The 21076-nt window shown below is 55.1% G+C and overlaps 1 protein-coding gene across 1 annotated transcript in view; it reads left to right on the forward strand.

Moving 5' to 3' along the window:
- Window positions 1-20811, forward strand: part of AJAP1 (adherens junctions associated protein 1) — a 33502-nt gene extending 12691 nt beyond the window's left edge. The window contains exons 2-6 of the mRNA XM_041476701.1: window positions 3727-4406; window positions 11921-12008; window positions 14712-14954; window positions 16117-16247; window positions 20728-20811. Of these exons, the coding sequence (XP_041332635.1) occupies window positions 3727-4406; window positions 11921-12008; window positions 14712-14954; window positions 16117-16189 (1084 nt within the window). The 3' untranslated portion in view covers window positions 16190-16247; window positions 20728-20811. The remainder of the gene's footprint in view (window positions 1-3726; window positions 4407-11920; window positions 12009-14711; window positions 14955-16116; window positions 16248-20727) is intronic.
- Window positions 20812-21076: the final 265 nt, after the last annotated feature.

Raw genomic sequence — 21076 nt, forward strand, 5'->3', positions numbered from 1 at the left:
CAACTGTCCTCCTCTTCAAAGCACACAGCTGCGCCTGGAAAGATTCTGGAAGGGGTTTCATACAGGGGAGGACTCTGAAAGGTGCGTTGGGTGGGAAGGCTGTGGTGGCTCCAGTGCAACATTCACTGTTCCATCACCTTTGAGACTGGATGGACTTGGATTGGCTCAGGAAATAGTCCCAGAGTGCCTGGTGTGCCTGATCCATGTCATTAGCCCAGCAGTTTCTGTGAAATCTGCCCTTGTGCTTGTTGCAGGTAAATATTTGTAGGAGTTTCATTTCCCACCTCACCATCCGTGGAGCCAGGGGAGCAGATTTGTGGCTGGTGGGAGCCAAGACCTCAGATGAGGAGATCAAGGACAGGATTTCATTTTCTCAAATATATCCGCTCTGTGTTTCTTTATCTAACCCAGTTTCAGAGTTTTATTGAGTTTTTCCTGGAGTTTGAACAGTATTTTGGGATAACATTCCCATTCACCTCCAAGATGGGAAAAGAAGTAATGTGAAAATTGCCCACGCTCCTCAAATTTCTTTGCAAAATAGGTTGTGTGTGCTTGTAGGGGGGTGAGGAAAGCCCCGATTCCCGAGTGAGGAGCGTAACCACAGCCCTGCCCAATACATCCCTCTGGCCCTACCTCCAGCCAGGGCTGGCTCTGTGCCCCCAAACCGAGGCAGATGGATGGGTGTGGGTCTGGATGATGTGCTCCCTTCCCTACGCCACAGCCCCTCTCTGGGTGCAGTTAGGGAGCTACCCCATGCACTGGGAGCAGCTCAGGATCCTCTGCCTCCCCTCTGCTGTCCCTGAGGAGCGGCTCGTGCCGTTGGAGAAGTGTTTGAGCTGTTTGATGTCTCGGCAAAGCAGGAACGCCCTCCCGGCCTCCGAGCAGCGGTGACTTTGTGCCGGCGCTCCCGAGAGGCTGGCGGTGCTCTCTCCTGCCTGCCCGGGCGACAGGGAGGCGGAGGCTCGGGGACTCCCGGGGCGCTGTGCCGGGCCGGGCCGTGCTGTGCCAGCCGCAGCGGGCTCTCCTGGGACAGCCCAGGTTTTCTGGGGCAAGGACAAGGTGGCAGGAGATCCGGGCGAGATGTGTCCTCGCTCCGTGGGTGTCCTTCGGGAGGTGTCGCTCCCGCTGGCAGCCTTGGCAGGGTGCTGGGGTGGGGGAGGCAGGGGAGGGCCGGGTGGTCCTGCCTCTGGCCGCGCCACGCGTTGCCGCATCCATCCCCGCCGCCGCGCCGGGCACATCACGCTGCGTTGCCAGGACAACGGCAACTCCTACACGCTGCTATTTATTCTGAAGGACACTTGCTCTTATCTGTTGTTGCAAAGCCCTCAGAAGATCGCATGCCACGCAAAAAATTCCTCCGAGGTAACCGGGCTGGCTGCTTCTGTCGCTGAAGCCATCTCTGGGGACATGCCAGCCGGCGTGGTGGCTAGGAGGACGCTCCTGGGGTGACAGCCCCTTGGGTGGCATCGCTTGACGGGACGTTGGTGGGAGGGTGACCCAAGGTGTCCTCGGGGCAGAGTGGGATCTGCCCCATCTGGGTGTCCCTTACTGTGTCCATCCCCATGCCAGAGCCCCTGACCTGGGCAGCAGTGAGGGACACTGGTGTCCTGGGTGTCACCAGCGCTGCCTGGCCATGCTGGGACACAAATTTCTAGCATGACCCAGGGCAAGACAAGGGCTGGGTGTTGCCTCTGCCCGCACATCCTCCTGATGCTGCTATGAGTGATGCAGCTGTGCCAGGCAGGTTCTGCAGGAGCAAGCCCCTGCAAGTTCACGTTGCCATCGCTGCAGCCTGAAATGTCACAAGGAGACAGGAGGAGATGGAAGCAGGGGGAATATCTGTTTTTCCTATGAGCTGCCAATCCCAAGCACCAAGGAATGGCATTTTGTGTTCAGAAGTTTCCAGGCAGTGGCTGGGGTGCAGTGAGCACCAAGTTTGGGCTGGGCACATTTTCCCTTGCTCTGTTCAGCAGCTGTTCATAAAAGTTCTGAGCGTGAGCAACACAGAGAGCTGGGGAGGGGACGAGGTCTGGGGGTGGGCACAGATAGTGTGAGAGGTGGCACCTGGAGTGAGTGACATGTCAGCAGGTGCCCAGCTCCTTTCCTTCCTTGCAAGGAGACATTTCAGGTGATGTTGTGGAGTTGGGCAGAGGCTGAAATCAAGCCTGACACGCCACAGGAGTGATCCTGAGCACTGCAAAGGTGAGTCTGTGCTTGATGATCCGGCTGGAGGATGAGCTTGTGGCTCCTCACCAGTGGAAGCACAGAATTTGTTACAGCACGTGGGGGACACTCTTCGTGCTGCCACCACTCTGTCGGCCCTTAAAAAAACCCACCACCACCACCACCACGGTTTGGGTGGTTTGTGGTTTTTTTGAAGCCTTGAAATCCTTCCTCCCCCAGCCTGAACTATTTTGGTTTCTGTTGTCTGTTTCTGGCTCTTCCCTTTCTCCTTCTGCGCTCTTTCCTTGCGTTGCCTTCTCCCTCCCCAAAATAAATGTTGTTACGCTTTGAAAAAATACCCAATTAGGAAAAAAGCAGAGATCCTCTGAGTAGAAAAAGCCTGTGCCTGGGAGTATCCAGGTCAGCTCCTTTAGCTTCGCTGGCTCACGCACAGAGGGAGTGTACAAATGCTTCTGTCAACCAGATGCACATTCTGTCGTGCTCCCAAGGACTGTGCGGGCGCTGCTGCAGAGGATTAGCCCGTTTAGCCATGTAAAGCTCTCATTAACTCCTGCTGAGTTCGACAAAAGTCTTGCTCATGTAAAAGCTAAGTAAAATGGAGTAAAGATTTTTGGGTTTTGGCCTAATGATTTTTATTTTTTTTTTTCCTGGGGGGGTAGTGGGGGAAGAAGGCAACAGAATATTTGCCTGGCAGAGATTTTCTTGCTGCTTTACATGGGGCAGCATTGTAGAGGAGACATGAGGGGAGCAGAACCTTGGTGTGGTGCCACTGGGGAAGGGAGAGGGCTGTGACATGACGTGACGTGACGGTGACGTAAAAGCAAAATTCGAACTGCTGAAGCTGCCAGCAGCTCAGGGGTGTTTCAGCTGCTCTGTGGCAGAAAGGGCAGCAAAAGGGGCTGCTCCTCCTGCCCTGCCTGTGCTGCAGGGTCATGTTCAGCTTGGGTGCTCCACGCCGTGGGAGGGGATGTGCCGTGCTCCGTGGGAGGATGTTCCTGCTGCGGCGTGGGTGACTGCCATAGTGGGAGATGGGCTACACGTGCAAACATAAGAACCCACAGACTCTTCTCCAGCCCTTTGAGGGATTCATCATGCTGCCTGTGGGCTTGGGAAGCAAGGGATGGGCTCTCTGCATCTCAGTGTCCCTGCAGTGAAAGCTGGTGCTGCTGGAGCTGGGATGGGCCGTCTGCTTTGGATCATTCACCCAAAAGGGCTAAGTTTGGGCAAAGCAGGGACTGGCTGCTCCTTCAGGGTGTTCCCAGGTAGAATCCGTCCTCAGGTCATTCCCATCATTCCCAGACCAACTGAAAAGTCACAGTTGTCAGTGGGGATCCTCAGACTGCCATGTGGGTGGTGGTAGTTTTTAAGGGGAGGAGGTGGAGCATGCCCTAGGATGCTGTATTAGGGGCTCTGGCTGGAGAACCAGGGAGAAAAACGGAGCTGGGGGATGTTTTGGTTGGCTGAGATCTAGGGCGTGCCATACTGAGATGGAGAGCGGGGTTGCCCCACTGCCCTTCTAACACGATCCCCATCTGTCCACAGGTCAGGTTGCCCGCTCGGAAGCCATGCTTGGATTTTAATAGCCATGTTCCACCTAGCCATGGACCTTGCCAGCTGCCAGCCCCCAGCCACCACCGGCACTGCGGGGAAGCTCTCAGCACGGCCGGCGCTCCGGCACAGACTGTCCCGTGGCTCGCTGTGGGGCACGGGCAGCGGGGAAGAGCTCCAACGCCCCGGCCCCCCCTGGACCTGCGGCCCCGCGCCCCCTCTGCAGAGACCCCGCTCCCGCCGGCCGCCCCCCGCCGCCCCGCTGCCCGCCGGCCGCCCCCTGCGCCGGCCGCGCTCCCGGAGGGGCCGGCGGCACCTGCGCGGCCGCGGCTTCGCCCCCCGGGACGGGAGACCCACGGCGCTGCCCGAGGTCATCGTCTGGGGCCCCACGGGCGAGGAGGACTCGCTGGAGAGCAGCACGCTGCCCGGCGCCTTCGCCACCACCACCGCCACCGCCACCGCCGCCGCCACCACCTCCGCCACCACTGCCGCCGCTGCCACTTCTGTCACGGCCGCCACGCCGCCCCGGGTGCCCCCCAGCACCGCGGCTCCCGCGGCCGGCGGGGACGGGCCCCGCGGCGGCCCCGGGCGCAGCAGCACCGCAGAGCCGGCCGCCGGGCACAGCAGCGGAGGCAAGGATGCTCGGCCGCCGCGTGGGCTGGGGGACAGCACAGGTAGGGTCTGCCGGGGGACAGCGAGCTGGCGGGGACATCGGGAGGGCTGGCGGGTTCACCGCGGCACGGGTGTCCCGCGTGTTTTGTCTTTTTCAGCAGCGCCCCACTGGGAGCTGCTCCAAGGCTGCCGGCCTGGCTGCTGCCAGGGTGGGCGTCACTCCTGACCTGCCACACCTGGGCACGAGCTGCCACCACCCTCCTCAAGCCGTGGGGACATGCTCCCATCGTCACCACCCTCTGGGAACTCATAGCGTGGGGCCAGAAGCCTTTCTCCAAGCCTCACGTTCAGGAGACGGGGTGCCAGTGGGAGGTGGGCAGCCTCCCAGTGTGGCATTTTCCCTGTGAATTCCCCTGGGAGATGAAACCCAGAGGTGGAGCAGCCAAGGAGTGAGCTGGAATTGGCTGCTGCCCACCCTGCCAGACCGGGGGCCACGAGTGAATCCTTCCCCAGGAGCAGGGGCTGCCCCAGTGCTGCCCCCAGGCACCCCCAGCTGCAGCTGAGCCGTGGCCCTGGCACTGACTCCCAGCGTCCCGGTGGCATCGCTGCCTGGGACAGGAGTTAGTGTGACATTAAACAGGCGCTCGGAGGAGAACGGCAGCACTGATTATCGCTTTTATCCCAGGCGTTTTGCAGCCACTTGCTGTGTTTTCCCATTACAGTCTCCATCCACAGCCCATCTCCCGTAATCGCGCTGAGCATCACGCTCGGCACAGCAATGCCTTCCCCCAGCGCTGGCTGCTGCGTGGACATGGATGGGAAAGCTGCTTCCCATTTATTGCAAATTATATTTGTTATTGCTGGTATTAAACCGTGGGATACCGGTGGATAGTTTACAGAATTTACTCACTGTGCATCGACTGCTTTGAGCCCTCTGCGATTTTCTAGTCAAAATGAAAAGGAATTTTACAGCCTAATCTTAATCCCAATTAATTTATCCAGCCTACCCTGCTTGGCAAAAAGAGGCAATGCAACCAGGATGTTGTTCCTGACTTAAAGGGGTTATTTATAGCCGAAAAATAACTCCCAGCCTTTTACACACCTTTTACAAAATGCTGAAATGGGCTGGATAGATCAGCGAGGGAGTATTGATGAGGGCTGAGGCTTTTGCTGCTCGCTGCATGATGAGAGCCTGTTCCCCCCAGACCTGCTGTGGTCAGTGCCTCTGGCCTCAGTGGCATCATCCAGTCCAGAGGGTGGGATCCAGTGGACTTGTTGCCACCAGCCAGCTGCAGGAGCCCCTCTGCCTGCACCAGCTGTGGGAGGATGGCTCCTGGCACGTGCTGGGGCTCTGGGACTTACTGGAGTGGGCTGCCTTGTTTAGGCGAAGTTGAGCTGGCAGTGATGCCACCCACCTGCCAGTGCCACCACTGCTGTCCTGCGTGGCCCCAGAACAACGGGAGCTGCAGCCCTGGCAGCTCCCAGGGGGCCAGCTGCTTTAATCTGCGGGCTTTAGCTCTCATTAGGGGCTTTCTCCGTGATCGGAGTTTTTGCTAATTAACTTCTCTTCAAGCGATAAACTTCTTCCCGGGTCTAAAGGCCCTGTTTGATCCCAGCTCATCCACCCTCAGTTGAAAAGCTTCTGAGGTCCAGATCTGCTTTTCCTTCCAGTGCTGGGGCTGAGCACCCAAGAGAGCTCTCAGTATGCTCCCAGTGGGAGCTCCATGCCCCTGCCGTGCCTCGGGACAGCGTTTTGGGAGCGAGCAGCCGGCACTGTCTCAAAGCAGGGTCCGTGCCAGTTTTGCTGGTGCGGCGCCTGTGCGAAGCCGTGCAGCTTCCCAGCCCTGCTCCGCTCTGTTATATAAGCTGTAGCGGCTGGAAGTGTTTGTTCTCTGCTGGGAAAAACATATGGCTACAAATGAGGATGAGGTAACTCGCCTGTACGGTTTATTTGCCTCAGCGAGCATTGCCAGTCCCCGTCCGGTGAGGCGCCTTGACGGGAGCCCGCGGTGGGCACGGTGCTGCTCTCACTGCCTGTGGTCCCTCAGCTGTCCCCAGCACATGCCTGGGGGGGTCAGGGTGGAACCACCTGTTTGTGGCACCCACAGGAGCTGGCAGAGCTGTCCCAGGGCTCGTGGGGCCACGCAGATCCCCTGCACTCGATTCCAGCAGAGCAGGAGGCTGCTGTTGTGCTGCTGCCCCCATATCCCTCTTGTGCCGTGTCCTTGTATCCCTCTGTGCTTTGCCTCTGGGTCCTTGGTGATTGTGTGGGGCCGTGGGGTCCTTGGGGTGCACACAGGGTGGTAAAAAGACCCACTTCACTTCAGCAGAGGCAGCAGTGCTCACTGAGATGAGCAATGGGAGCAGCTCTGCTCTGTCAGATCATCCTCTCGCCCCCCTTCCTCCTCGCTGAGGAGCGAGAGAAAAAAGCCAGAAACAATGCCTCCGTGAGTCGCTGACAGCAAAAACAAGCTTAAAAAAATTCCCCTGGAATAGGAATCACTCGTCTCAGAGGCAGGAGAGGCAGCACAGGAGTGATAGCAGGTAATGCTTGGGATGAGAGCCGAGGCAGGTTGGCCCAGTGGGTGCTGCTGTGGGGGTTCAGATGACCTGTGGCTCAGGTGTTCCTGTCCTCATGCCACCCTTGCCACGCAGCACAGCACTGCTGGCATCAGCTGGGCGTGCAAGATGTTCACCCAGGCGTAGTTTATGCTTGTGCTTTTCAAAAATGTGCTTCCTTCTTCAGGGCTGTCATAATTGTTTTACTCTGGAGCAGGGAAAGAGAGGAATAATTAAAATTCCAGCATGCTGCAAGTGGGAAGGGCTGTGAGGAGCTTTCACCGGGCACTCTCCACGTGGGCTGGGCTCCTCCAGCAAGGCAGAGCATCCCTGGGTCCCACAGCCTCAGCCAAAGCAGAGAAGAGTGGAATGAATCAGAGCTGTCAGTGCGAGGCAGGAATTGCACTCGCTGGTTTGTCTGAGCCTCCTTTCAGGAGCTTTAGGATAAAGCCGTCTTTAATTAAACCTTTAAGTGCTTTATAAGGCAGAAAACTCCATGTGCTGTCTGCTGCTCTTAGTGGTATTTCATGACCGGTCGCAGCGCATTTGGCACCGCAGTCTGTGAGCTTGTGGCAGAGCTGATGCTCAGGGACACTCCTTCACCAGGGCTGGGGTTCTCCTGGGGGAAAGTGGGGGCCATGTGGGTGTTGGCAGCTGGATCTGAGCTGGTGATGGCCCCAGGCCACTCCTCCTCACCTCCAGCTGGCAGTGTGTCAGGAATAAATAATAACATAGGCGTTGCTTCCCACTGGTGGTGACCCTGCCTCCAGAAAGAGGGTGCAGTAGGGGGTTGCTGGAGGCGAGGAGATAGTAGATGCAAAAAGCTTCAAAGGAATTAATTAAAGATAAAATGTGTTTAAAAGAAAACCCTGGGCAGTGAGGATGGAGCTGCCTCTTTGATCCGCCGTGCCAAGGCGTGGGGTGGTGCCGCAGCTCGGGGACGGAGAGGAGGTGAAGGAGCTGGATGGTGTCTCCTGGGCTGGCACCACGGTTACCCTTCCTGGGAGCTGCCCAAAGGATCCCTTGTAGGGCCATGCATCAGCTGCAGTTCTCCTGAAGGGTGGAGGATGACTGTGGAAGCCAGAGTGGCCGTCAGCTGAGCTCTCCCGACGAGGGATTCGGGACACTCCCCGGGATGCGCGGAACGTGCCTGTGCACGTCCTCCCACGTGCCTCTCAGTGAGCCAGAAACTCTGCTCTGCTGCTCTCCAAGTATTTATTGCTCGTTGATATTTGCTGTAACACCTGAGAAGATAAGTCCCAGTGTATTTAGCATAAACCTCCAGGATTTTCCTTCTTGGCAAAAACATTTTGCAGCAGCAGCAGCAGGAAGATATTTTTTTTCTTTCATCAGTCCAGCTCAAAATACCAGGAAGCTGCCAGGAACCGTGGTGGGTTTTTTGCTGAAAAGCTGCATTTTTACCTCAGGATGACTAACACTCCCTGGGCTGGGTTCAGAGAGATCACTGATTTACCAGGTGGAAAACCAAGCAGCTTTGCTGACCTCAGCTTTGCCAGCAAGAAGGTGTTGGGAAGAGCAGAGCCAAGGCCGTTTGTGATGTGGTGGATTGGGCAGCAGAAGAACTGCCTGTGTACTGTAACAAGGCTTTTCAAGAAGATTTCTGCTGTGTCTCGTCCCCTGTATCAGACCCTTGTGGCTTTTGTAAATTATTTTCCTTACAAGCTATTAGCCAGCAGTAGGTTCATGTTACGGCCAAATCTGGCTGATCCCCCCTGGGAAAGGCCGGCGGTGGCAGCAGGGAGGCCACACCATGCTCCTGATTGAATTGTTCTGTCCGCAAGCAGCTTTATCAGGGGATGAGGTTTTTGGGGCTCAGATGTGATTTCTGATGGCTGGGGAAGCTGTAAAGCCTCTTGAGTCCAGCAGCTTTGCCCCAGCTTCTCCACAATGCTCAGGAGGAGGCATTGGCATCCTGGTGCTCAGGGCTTGTGAGAACAGAGGAAGGGGACTCATGACAGGGATGAGGATGGAATGCTGAAGAGGGGGAGATCCACACAGCATAAGTGTGGGAAGAGACTGGGGATAGCTGTATCTGGCCTGTAAGAGCAACTCCAGTTTTCTCCCTTTCAAATGAAATAGAGTTGTTTTCTCCTTTTTCTAATTTTATGCAGCTTCAAGGCCTTGACGAGGGTCTTCAAAGAGTTGCAGCTCGTAGCTGTTTTTATTGGGAAAATGAAAAATACAGGCTCCCTAACCAGAGCTGTTGAAATAAAGGCCTTGGGGGATAGAGGTTCTCTTTGTTTTTAATTAAGAGCTTATATCTCCTGTTTGCTGCCATGGCGCGCTCCTGCAGTAGCAAGACATTAGTCTCGAATGGATTTTCTCATGGAATTAATTCCATTGATGCAGAGCTGTCCGGGAGCCGTTTCAAAAGGTGGCCAGAAAGGCCAAACCTCAGCACTTTCATCTCAGCAGCAAATATATGGTCTTTAAAATAACAGATAGAAAAAAAAGAAAAAAAGCCCTGGCTTTGGCTTGCTCCGAGAAGATTGGGGTTTTGCCCAGGATGTGGGGAATCGGGAGTTGGGTTATGCTGCCCGCTGGGATTCTCCGGCCCCTCTCCCCCCACCGGGGGGATTTAGAGGCCTCGGTGAGAGCGGAGTGCACACGGATGGCACGAGAGTGGAAAAACCCAGCGATATTTCAGCATTTCCGCGGGTTCAGAGAGCGCCTTTGAAGAGCTTTCCCTCCTGGCAGGCGGCATGCGGAATTCTGCTGCACTAGCAGAAGCGCAGAGGCTTGGACACACTTTCGGCTCCATTAAATACTTCTCCTGTAATTACCCTCCAGTTAAATGGTCACTGCGTCAAATTGCCTGGTAAAAGCCTTGGCAGGGGGAGCCCTCGCAGGGCTGAGGCGTTCGCAGGTGAGAGGGGGTCCCTCCCCGCGCTCCCGCCGCTGCCCTCCCTGCAGCTCCCTGTTTCCACGGTTAATAACGTGTAATTACATGGCCACCGGGTTCCGTGACCCGCTGGGATCGGAGCTTTTGCCGGGGAGATGAGCAAACAAAAGCCAGGCACTGTAATCCCTGCTCCCGGGGTCTCTCTCTGGGGGCACAGGCTCTCATGGGGAGTTATGCCTGTGCCAGGCAGCTACCTGCGCTGGAGGAGGAGGAGGATTTTGCTCTATGAGCTATTGATTTTATCTTCCAAGTCCCCTTCCTCCATCCAGTTGGGCTTTGAGGGCTGTGTCTAAAACACTGCTTTGCCCTTGGCAGCATCTCTGTCCATCTCACCTCAACCACCAGGGTGTTTTATGTCCCTTACAGGGCATTCCACTCTCAGAGAGTGCCCCACACATTAACCCCACCTCTCACAGACTGGATATTTGCTTGGTCTTGCTCCCTATGGCCCTACATTCTTTGAGGGCCTAATAGAAAGTATTTGATATATTTGTAAATTAATAAAGACCTGGAAGTGCTTATTGCAGCAGGTATTGCTATAGGGCTTCCCAGGGAACCATCACGGGCCACCTGTTGGGTCCCTTCCCTCTGTCCATCACCAGCATTGAAACAAAGATCTCCTGTCCCCTTGAAATCCCCCTGGCTTCTGCAGAATTTATACATGATGCAAAGGAACTTTGCTGTGCCGGTACATATGGCAACTTATGTGTGTGATAGAGTCTAAAATTATCCAGCCTTTCTTAAAATCCATGTGTCCTGCTCCAAGGAGCTGCCATCCTTCCCAGTGCTCAGCCACCTGCAATCTGTTCTGTGCCTTTCCCATTACGTAAATGCAAGGATTAATTGCATCGTTAGGTTCTCCCGTGGCCCTGCCACCACTGCCTCAGCTCCCAGTGTTGCAGAAGGTCTCGTCCCCGACTCCGCTTCTGTTTTCAAAGGAATCGGGCACTGGGCTGGTTTGATTTTATTTTTAGAGTCTTTCCTTTTATCTTTTCCAGCAGCGTCCCACTGGGAGCTGCTCCAAGGCTGCCGTGCAGGATGCGGCCGGGCTGGCTGCTCCCAGGGTGGGCATCACTCCTGACCTGCCACACCTGGGCACGAGCTGCCACCACCCTCCTCAGGCCCATGGGGACATGCTCCCATGGTCACCACCCTCTGGGAACTCATAGCGTGGGGCCAGAAGCCTTTCTCCAGGCCTCACCTTCAGGAGACGGGGTGCCAGTGGGAGGTGGGCAGCCTCCCAGTGTGGCATTTTCCCTGTGAATTCCCCTGGGAGATGAAACCCAGAGGTGGAGCAGCCAAGGAGTGAGCTGGAATTGGCTGCTGCCCACCCTGCCAGCCCGGGGGCCACGAGTGAATCCTTCCCCAGGAGCAGGGGCTGCCCCAGTGCTGCCCCCAGGCACCCCCAGCTGCAGCTGAGCCATGGCCCTGGCACTGATGCCGTCCTTGCCACAGACACATACAGATATATATATAAAACTGCTTATTTTCCTGTCATTCTGAGACTTATTTATTTATTAAAACTACCATCCATCAGGAGCTGCAACATCTGTTTGTGAAAAATAGCACATCCTTGGGCTGCAGCCAGGAAAAATCATTTCATTATGAAATTGCAACTGTAAGGCAGCACAAAATCACAAACATAGTGTACAGCGAGCTGCTTTTGTTTCCAAACTGCTCATTAGGAATGATCCACGAGCCAAAATGATACCCCGTGGAAGGTGAAGAGGGGGAAATGAGCCCACCCGACCTGCAAAGCGAGCAGCCATCAGTGCTGTAATTATTCTCCCTGGTGAATCCCGCACCCGGTGCAAGGCTGTGCTCGTCTCCCTTTCCGTCCCAGAGGGGAGACGTCTTCACTTCTCTTCCGTTCTTCGTGCCTAATTCGGGCTGACAAGGAACATACTTGAGAGGATAGGAAATGAGGAGCCTGGCTTACAGATTATTTTGTGTAAGGCAGGAGAGAGGATTGCGGCACTGCTGCCGGGGGCTGTGTGTGGCCTCGCGCTGGGAGGGGCTGGTGGGGGGCTGTGTGGGAGGGGGACTCTGCCAGGGTCCCCTCAGTTCCCAGTGTCTTTTTTCTTCTTTCTGCAGGTCTGGCTGTTCATCAGATAATCACTATTACCGTGTCTCTCATCATGGTCATAGCTGCGCTGATAACAACTCTTGTCTTAAAAAATTGGTAAGGTCCCTCCTGCTCTGCTTGGCTTGGGGGGTGGCGTGGCATGGGGACAGGGTGGGGATGGAGGTGCCCATCCCACTGCAGGTGCCAAAGCCTGTGGCACCTGCCAGCATAGTTTTGAAAAGGAATTGCAGGAGAAAATGGGGGTTTACAGCAAAACTTCCAAAGGAGGTTGGTGCATCGGGGTTCAGCTGTGCCCCTGCAGCTTCCCCACCTCACACCACCTGGCCAGTGGCTTTGGGGACCAGCATGTGCCCAGGCTGGGTGGACAAGTCTCATGGGACACGTGCTTCAGCATGATGCCCCCCAGAAAGGTCAGAGCCATGTGCTGGGCCACAGCAGGTGTTCCCAGGATCTGTCCAGTGCCAGCAGCTCCTCCACCACCTTCCCTAAGGAGCTTTGATGCTGCTCCTAAAATCCCCAGCCTGCCTTGACAAGAAGCAGCTGCACCTCCTGCCCTTCCCTGTGACCCCAGGGACAGAAGGGCACCTTCGAAGCCCCTCAGGTGCCGTGGTTTGAAGCGTGCCCCAATCCCCAGGACACTGCTGTGCCCCTCCAGCTTCATTTGCTCCGGTTTGTTCTCTCAGTGTGGCTGGGCGTATGGCAAAATAGGTTAGCTTTCGCTCCAGGCACTCCTCACTTTACCTATTTTCCCAGGGAAACTGGCCTACTTTGAGGTCAGCGTTGCTGACACGGCTGCAGCGCGGGGCTGGGGGAGCGTGGCTGGCGGCTCTCCCCTCCGGCCTGGCCGAGCTCTGCCTGGGTGCTGCAGAGAATCCATTTCTGCAGCCAGGAGGCAATTACAGCACCGGGTTGATGAGGAGCCTTCTGGCTAGCTGGGATGAGAGGAGAAGCTCTTTGCAGGGCTATGGAGGCATCTTCATCTTGGCAAAGCTGTGATGCTGAGCAGCAACCGACTGAAAGCACCGAGGTTCTGTCCCCACAGCTGAACTTGCTTTGGGGAGCAGCCAGTGGCACTCTCCCCTGTATCTCGAGTGGGATTTAATTCACTGAACTTCCCTGGTTGCTGCAGCGTTTCAGTGAAGGAGCAGGGAGGATAGTTTATGAAACACTTGTGGGATTTGTCTCCAGTCGCAGCAGTGAGCGGTACGAGTCATTGATCCGGCTGACCACAGCTTGGCAGAACAGCTCAGTAACTGCTGCTGAAGCCAAAAAGGGGGAAAAATAAATCCAGTGATCAGTGTAGAATAGAAATGCTTTACAGTAAGTGAAATTGAGAAATCACCAGAGAAAATTCTCAGCAGGAGAGTGTGGGCACCACCCAGGTGTGTCCAAGGCGAAGAAACAGTACCTGGGAGTTTGTTCAGCTCTACCCAAACTGCCTCGGTTCTTTGGGTGACCCCAGATCACATTCAGGTGCTCCATGGCAGGGCTGACCCACATCACACACATTGGCCCTGTCCCCAGCAGGGACACAGTCGCTGTCCCCATCCTTTGGCTGGCATTTGTCCCCCTCGAGCAGGACGGGTGAGCGATGGCTGCGTGCCAAGCCAGCGTCCTTCTTGTCACTGCTCCTCCTGCACGCGTGCTGTGGGGAGACAGCAGTTGGTTTAGGGCTGTCTCTTTCAGTTGCATCAAGCAGAGCAGAGCCAGCAGCCAGATGCTGTCACCTTGGCCAGCACAGCTCCCAGCAGAGCCCCACGCTCCTGTCCCCAGGGGTGCCCCTCCACAGACAGTGCTGGCATCCCCCGGTGGCACCGCCCTCAGAGCTGCCACCTCCCAAAACTCCAGCATTCCGCAAGACGCTGTCAATCCCATCTGGAAAAAGTGGCATCTTAATTAAATCAGTGTCTAGACCCTGAAATAGGACCAGGCTGATTGAGGGCGGCTCCTGTGAGCTGGGGTTCTCCTCGTCTCTGACGTACTGAGGCAGAAGTGTTGTGCAGCCACGAGATCCTTATGAAGCCTCCAGAGCTGGAGGAGCCCCCGGAGAGCAGGGCTGCCCTGCCAGCCATCCCTCTGTGTCACACCAGGTCCTGAGCTCATTTATCCTGAGAAGTTCCAACCTGTTGGCGTCTCCCAAATGGAAAGGGTTTCACTTCATTGTTCTCACCTACATATTTTCACTTAAGAAAAGGCTTTTGCTTCCTGCAGGTACAAAAGTGTGACTCATTAAGTCATTCCTCTGATGGGAAAAAGCTTGTGTCTAAAATGTAAATTTGGTTCTTATAAAAAAGCACCGAGCCAAATGACTGCTTGTGGCTGATCTTTCCAATTCTGAATCGGAATTGGAATTTCTGAATTCTAATCTAGTATGGAACAATCTGTAATGACTGGTCAGTCAGGTGAGTTCCCTTGCCAAGTTTCAGGGATACAGTGTGCTTCCCGTCCGTTCTGCTTTGGCCTTTGAGGCCATAAAAGACTTATAAAAATGATGGAGGGCAACTTTTTACACAGACAGAGTGGGATGGGACAAGGGGAATGCTTTTCAACTAAAGGGAAGACTTAGATTAGATTTTAGGGGAAATTTCTTCCCTATGAGAGTGGTGAGGCTCTAACACAGGCTGCCGTGAGAAGCTGTGGCTGCTCCATCCCTGGAAGAGTCCAAGGCCAGGTTGAACAACCTGATCTAGTGGAAGGCATCTCTTCCCATGGCAGGGGGATGGAACTGGGAGGTTTTTAATGTCCTTTCCAGCCTGGACCATGCCATGATTGTCTTATTCTCTCTCCCTGCCCGCCCAGCTGTGCGCAGAGCGGGCGCCCCCGGCGCAACAGCCACCAACGCAAGCTGGACCAGCAGGAGGAGAGCTGCCAGAACCTGACTGACTTCGCCCCCGCCCGCGTGCCCAGCGCCCTCGACATCTTCACCGCCTACAACGAGACGCTGCAGTGCTCCCACGAGTGCGTGCGGACCCCCGTGCCCGTCTACACCGAGGACACGTTGCACTCGCCCGGGGATTATAAAACCACCTTCAATGGAAACAGGTGAGGTGGGCGCCGCGGTTTCCCAGTGGGTGGGGAGCACCATCCCGCCGTGGTGATGGGGCCCTGGTGCTCAGGGGTGGTGTTCTGGGAGCAGTTTGGCAGAGCTCCTACCTCTCGGGTGCTCACCCACTCCTAGTTCAGTGTGGGATTGGCCCCTGGTTCTGGCGGTGAGGCTGGGTGTGTGCCTCAGCAGCCCCTGGCCCTGCAGGGCTGGGCGAGCTCAGCACCGCACGGTGTTCACCTCCCAGCTGCCTCTGCTCCTGCCAGCACATGAAATGCCACTGGATCCATTTTTCCAGCGCCCGTGCTGTCTCCTCAGTGGCATCGGCAAAGCTGCCGGGCTGCAAACAAGCAGGTGATTAATGGAGGAGCAGGCAGCGAGAGCCAAATGAACCGTTTGGCTGCTGCAAAACAACGGCAAAGTGCTAACAAGGAGCGTCACTGGCAGCCAAGGGATGTGGCCGTGCTCTGCCAGCCCCTTGCCTGGGAGGGGATCAGGAGCAGTGGGGCTGGGAGCGATGTTTCCCACACCACAGGCTGTCTCCAGAGTGCTTTCACTGAGTGCTGGTGTGGCTTCACCATATGGTAAATGTGTGTCCCCATCAAAGGTAGAGAGGAAGCCAGGCAGAGAGTTTTGAGGGAGAAAATGAGCAGCTGATGCTCCTGACAGCCTTGAGGAGCCACAACATGTGTGGCAGCCACAGCCCAGATCTGCCTGCCCCAAGGACAGGCCTGGAGCCAACAATTTAATGCCTTTCAGGCAGCATTGATGCCTTTTCAATCAGCATCTCTTGCGAGTGTGCAGGGTTCTGCTCATCTGCATTTTCCAGGGTTTCTTCACATCTCAGAAGGCGGAGAACTGGCAGGGATTTTCACACCATATTGTTGGGTGCCCACAAGCCTTGGTTTGATGTGAACTCCAGCCAGGTGACAGAGAGTGCCTGTGTTCTGGCTAGCAGAGATCACGGCTTTATCACCATGCAGGGATGCTTTCTGGAACCCTCTATCCCAGAGCACTTCCAGGCAGCCTGGTGAACCCAGGCCCACTCAAAGCATCGCTCTAGAGAGATGTAAAACAGCTGACTGGGCAGCAGGCCGCCCCGGCTTGCACCGTGTGTGTTACGTACCAGCGTGTACAAGCCCCTCTTTCTGCTCACTGCAGACCCTCTTCTTCTGACCGGCATCTTATTCCCGTGGCCTTTGTGTCTGAGAAATGGTTTGAAATCTCCTGCTGACTGGCCGAAGCCTGTTTGACTTCTGGGGGCAGGGCAGACGCCAGCGGGCTGTTTCCTGGTACGTACCGCGCTCCCTGCGTCCATCCCGCACCCCTCCTGTGCCCCTCCTGTGCCCCCGCTGTGCCATCCTCCCTCCTGCACTTCCTTCAGCGTGACTGGACATGGTTCATGCCGTGGATGGGGCACTGGGACCCAAATGGCTTTTCCAGGGAGGTTAATTGCAGACAGGTCAGCACTAACAGGGAGGGACTGGGATGGACAAGGACTCAAAAGCAAAGGGTCCCTGGGGCAGCCTTGAAGTTCAGCCTGATCCCATGGTTCCCAGCCCACCTCTGAAACCTCAGCAAGCCACAGTAATTTCCGTGCTGGGAAATGGCCTGATCTGTAATTAACCTCTGGTGGCATGATGGACAGCCCGCCTCGTCAGAGCGCCACGCATCCATGCACGCTCCACCAGTATCTGAAAGCTCATTTGGGGATGTTGGCTGTCATGAACACTTCCATGCTCACTGCAAGGGTGCTGGGGTCCTCCTCCTCCTCCTCCTCCTCCTTCTCCTCCTTCTCCTGCTGCCCTGCAAGGCCAACCCTTCGAGCACAGTCCCCAGCAGCCGGTCACGCCTGGGGTGTTGCTGTGACTGAAGGAGTGCAGTGATGTTCTGGTTGCAACAGTACAATCTTTGGGGATTTCCTTCTCTTTTGTTGAGTTGGCCTGAGCCGTTTTCACCTCCTTGTGTCACTTTTGAAGGTGGCACAGGTGACAGCAGTGGCAGGAAAAGCCTGTGTGTGCCAGCTTGCCCTGGGCAGCAGTGCCCGCTTGAGCCACGTGCTCAGGTGAATTAATTGCTCTGTCCTAAGTCCCTGCTGTAATGAATCATATATTCAGTGTAAATGAAATTTCCAGCCTTCCCTGGCTGCAGCTCACTTGGAATAGCCTGTTTAACATTATGCACAGCTATTGAACACAGAAATATAATTAGATTAGAATGGAAGGGAATAAAAAGTTAATGATCTTGGCCATGCTGGGGCTGTGGTGTCTAGACAGGGCAGGTGAGATGTGTGCCAGCACAGTGGGGCAGAGGAAGGGATTCACCTGGCATGGCCCCACTGCCCCCCCAGAGCCTCTTCTGGCTGCAGCAGCTTCACTGGTGAAGGTGAAAGGGTCTCACTCCCCATCCACTGATATGCTCATGTTTTTTCTCTGACTCTGTTGTTGTGGCCATTGTCTCAGGGGACAGAGGGCAAAGGAGCCCAGGTGCCAGGAGTGAGGGCAGCAGGAGAATGAGCATGGAGAATTTGCAGGGAACGCCAGCCTCAGCAATAACCCACTGGGCCTTTTCCACCCTCAGTTTTGTAGTTTGGGAAGTCTTTCCATTGGCTTAAAGTGAATTAAAAAGAAATAACACATAAAGCAAGCCAGCTACACTCAGTACCATCTACAGCTCTCCATGCCTCAGGTAGAGGGAAGGAAGGAGCAGCTTGGAGCACTGTAGGAATCCTGTGTGGATCCCACTGCTCCTGCCCCAGGTCCTGTGAAACCCCAGGCCAAAGACTGTGCCCTGGTCACCTCCATAGATTTCTTTAAATAGCCTGAAGCCATACCATTACGCCTTATTAAATCCTTGAAATTCTCATTGATCCGTTTTCATGGAATCCATAAAACGCACATTGACGCGCTCTGGAAAAATCTATCGAGCTCGTACCTGGAGCATTAGCTCTGTAATGGCACTTCAATTACAGATGCAATTCTGGAAGCTGCTGTTTGGTTTCATTAAGGATAACAAAATGAGATTGATCTCAAACCTGTTCTACCTGTTCTCTGCATGTTTGCTCTGCACAGGTGTGTTTGCACCAGGCTGTTTCTGGGACACGCTTGCATAAGTGGTGGTGGGAAATCCCTCAGGTGAAATGAGCATTCCAAGTTTCATGTGTCACTGTGTAAGGTGCAGATGGCATGGAGACGAGCTCCCTGCTAGGCTGTCCCTGCCACCGTGGTTGCCTTGTGCTGTCACCAGCTGCCAAGTGCCAGAGGAGCAGTGGGATGGAGGGAAGCAGAGGGGTGGAGGCATGGAGGATGCCTCTCCAGCTCTTGTTTCTAGGGGAGAGGCTGGTGGAAAAGGAGATGCAGCTGCTTGGGCTGCACCGCTTCCGGGGGAATGAGTATTTCCTGGCTGGCATCCACAGCTGCAGCAAGGTCACCTGAAGGGGACAGTTGCTGTTGACCCACTGCACCACAGCAGAGGAGGAGGATGCTCTGGAGCATGTGCAGCTTTCTGGCTGGAGGGGCTACACGCAGCTTTCTCCTCACAGCCCCTTTCTCCTAGTGTTTTACACATTTTAATTGACAGCACTTCATAGCTCTGAGCTGTCTCGTTGGCACATTAGTGCTCCTGATGGTGTGGGGCCAGAGCTGGAGGCACAAGGCAGGTGGCATGTCCCAGGACAGGGATGGCAGGACAGAGGTGCTGCAGATGTTTTGTGGAGATGACCACTGGCAGCCAAGTTGGAATTTAATGTGAACTTCACATCTGACAGTCTATCAGCCTGGTGTGAGGACTGCCCAGCTGGCACCTTGGCCTTGGGTGATGCCAACAGCATCATCAGGCTGGGCTGAGCAGTTGAGGCAGCAGATATAAGATGCTGAGCATCTCCAGCCCAGAAAGCTGCAGGCAGCGCCACGGTTGTGTCAGGAAACCTGGTAAAACTCACCCAGGTACACAGGGAGCAGATGTTGAAGCTGTTTCCTGGGGTCACATTCCTCCTGTGCCAGCAGGAGCCACGGGGAGGGTTCCTGTGCTGCAGACGTGGTCCCTGCCAGGGCACCGTCCCTCCCCACAGCAGGTGATGCTGCCCGTGGCAAGCAGCTGGTGGAGCTTTCCAGCAGATTGCCTGTGCTGGCTTCTGGGCCCCACTGGAGCACCAGCTCCTTGGTGGATGTCACACCCCAGCAGCAGCTGCTGGCAGCTACTCCTGCAGGCAGAGAAGTCAGTCTGTCTGCAGCAGCAGTGCAGCCCTGGGCTGGGTAGGTGAGGAGTGGAGCAGTCAGTGGAAGGTCTCAGGAGTTGCCTGAAGGGAGGGATGAAAAGGAAAACTTCTCTTGCTTGGTGGCAGTGGTGCTGGAGGAGGACCCAGACAGAGGCAGGAGCACCACAGCTCTGCAGACCAGCACAGGACACATGCCAAAGACTTGAGTGGCTTTGTCCAGGCACCACAGCACAGGATGGCTGGTTTGGCTTGATTTCATCCTGGCTTTGGGGCTTTCTGAAATGAAGTTTGAGATTCCGCATTATTCTTGCCCTTAATCCCACTCTCTTTGACTGAAAAACCCCATGGAATGGGATTATACAAAAATCTGTAAGGTTGATCAAGCGCTGACCTACTTTGCACAAAGAGGCTATTTGGGATACAATACCAATTGTACATCCTGCTGTCCTGCATTAACCAGTGCCCACCAGGAACGCTGGGCACCGCTGGCAGGGAGGGGACAGTTTGGGGCCCAGCAGCTGTGCTGGTTTGGTGACACAGCCTGACCCTGCCCTGGCACAGCGCTGTGTGGCAAAGCCACGCTCGAACACGGCAGCAGCTGCTGCTGGCCCCGTTCTGCCTAACAACAGCAAATGGTTTGTGTTAACATTAACAGATAATGAGTCATCATAAAAGATCCCAGCTTGTCTTTGGAGGAGTAGCAGCAGTCCCAGCACAGCCCCGGCGCAGGAGATTAAGGACTCTGGAAAATCTGTCTCACTAATTAAGACTTCAGGGTTGTTCTTGGAGATGGTGTATTGGGCATCTTGCTTTAAAAATAACAGGTTTTTTTAGGGAAAGAACCCTGGAACAAAAAGCACACCACATTCTGGATGCTGATCCAGGCCAGGCAGAGGACACAGATTAGGGATGTGTGGATTAGCAATGTGTGTCCTGAGCATGCCTGTACAGGGTGTAGGTACCTGCTGGCAGCTGTCTTTGGCACACCCAGCTGTGCTACAGCTCATTAAATGTCACAGACATGTAGAGCAAGTGGCCACACGCCAGTGATGGGGAGTGATTGTCTTCACATTGAGGGTCCAAGATTGCATAGGAAGACATCTTCCAGTAGATGGTAAATAAATAGCTTAAGGACTTTTATAGGATCTCTGGTTCGGTGCTTAACCAATTCCCTATTGATTCTTTAGATTTAGCTTTAGAAAATCTTGTTAGTGCTTGTCATCAACTGCTTGTCTGCCAGAGCACTCACACTGCTCAAGGCACGAGTGTGAGAAGCTGCAGAATGCAGGGATGATAGGGAGTAAATCCCACTCTGGAAAAGGCCCTGAGGAGAGAGAAGTAGTGGTCCCAAGACCCAGCACAGACCAGAAGCTGCAGAGGAGGAGGAGGAGGAGGTCACTGATAGCCCGCTCCCCCAGGAATCCCACAGCTCCACAGCCAAGGGGGAAGGAGGAGGAAACCTCTAGGCTGTGAGAGATCATCCAAGCAGTGAAGCAAGACATGGTGCAAATTCCCTGTCGTGACTTAATCTTTCTTTTTCTTCTCGTCCTCAACAGGATTCCATTGGTGAACCTGTAAAAAATATAAAAAAATAATGGGTTACCTGTACCTACCATTTCTGTTTACCAGTAGGAGACTCAAAGAGCAGCGTTCTATGGGCCAAATATATTTTTATAAAAATGAACACGCCTATAGGTAACTGCGTTGTCAAGGAGCACGTTTTTGGGAGGAGAGGAAGGAAAGTGTGCGAGTAAAGAATCCCGTGGAGGAGGAGGAGGAGGAGGAGGAGGAACCAGCAAGGGATGGAAAGGGAAGGATGAGCGCCTGGAGCCCGGCCATGGACGGTGACTCTGAACCTGTGCCAATAATACCATTATGTGCCATGAACTGATGCAAAGACTTTGC

This window comes from Pyrgilauda ruficollis, unplaced genomic scaffold (assembly GCF_017590135.1).
Source record: "Pyrgilauda ruficollis isolate IOZ18807 unplaced genomic scaffold, ASM1759013v1 scaffold39, whole genome shotgun sequence".
Lineage (NCBI taxonomy): Eukaryota > Metazoa > Chordata > Aves > Passeriformes > Passeridae > Pyrgilauda > Pyrgilauda ruficollis.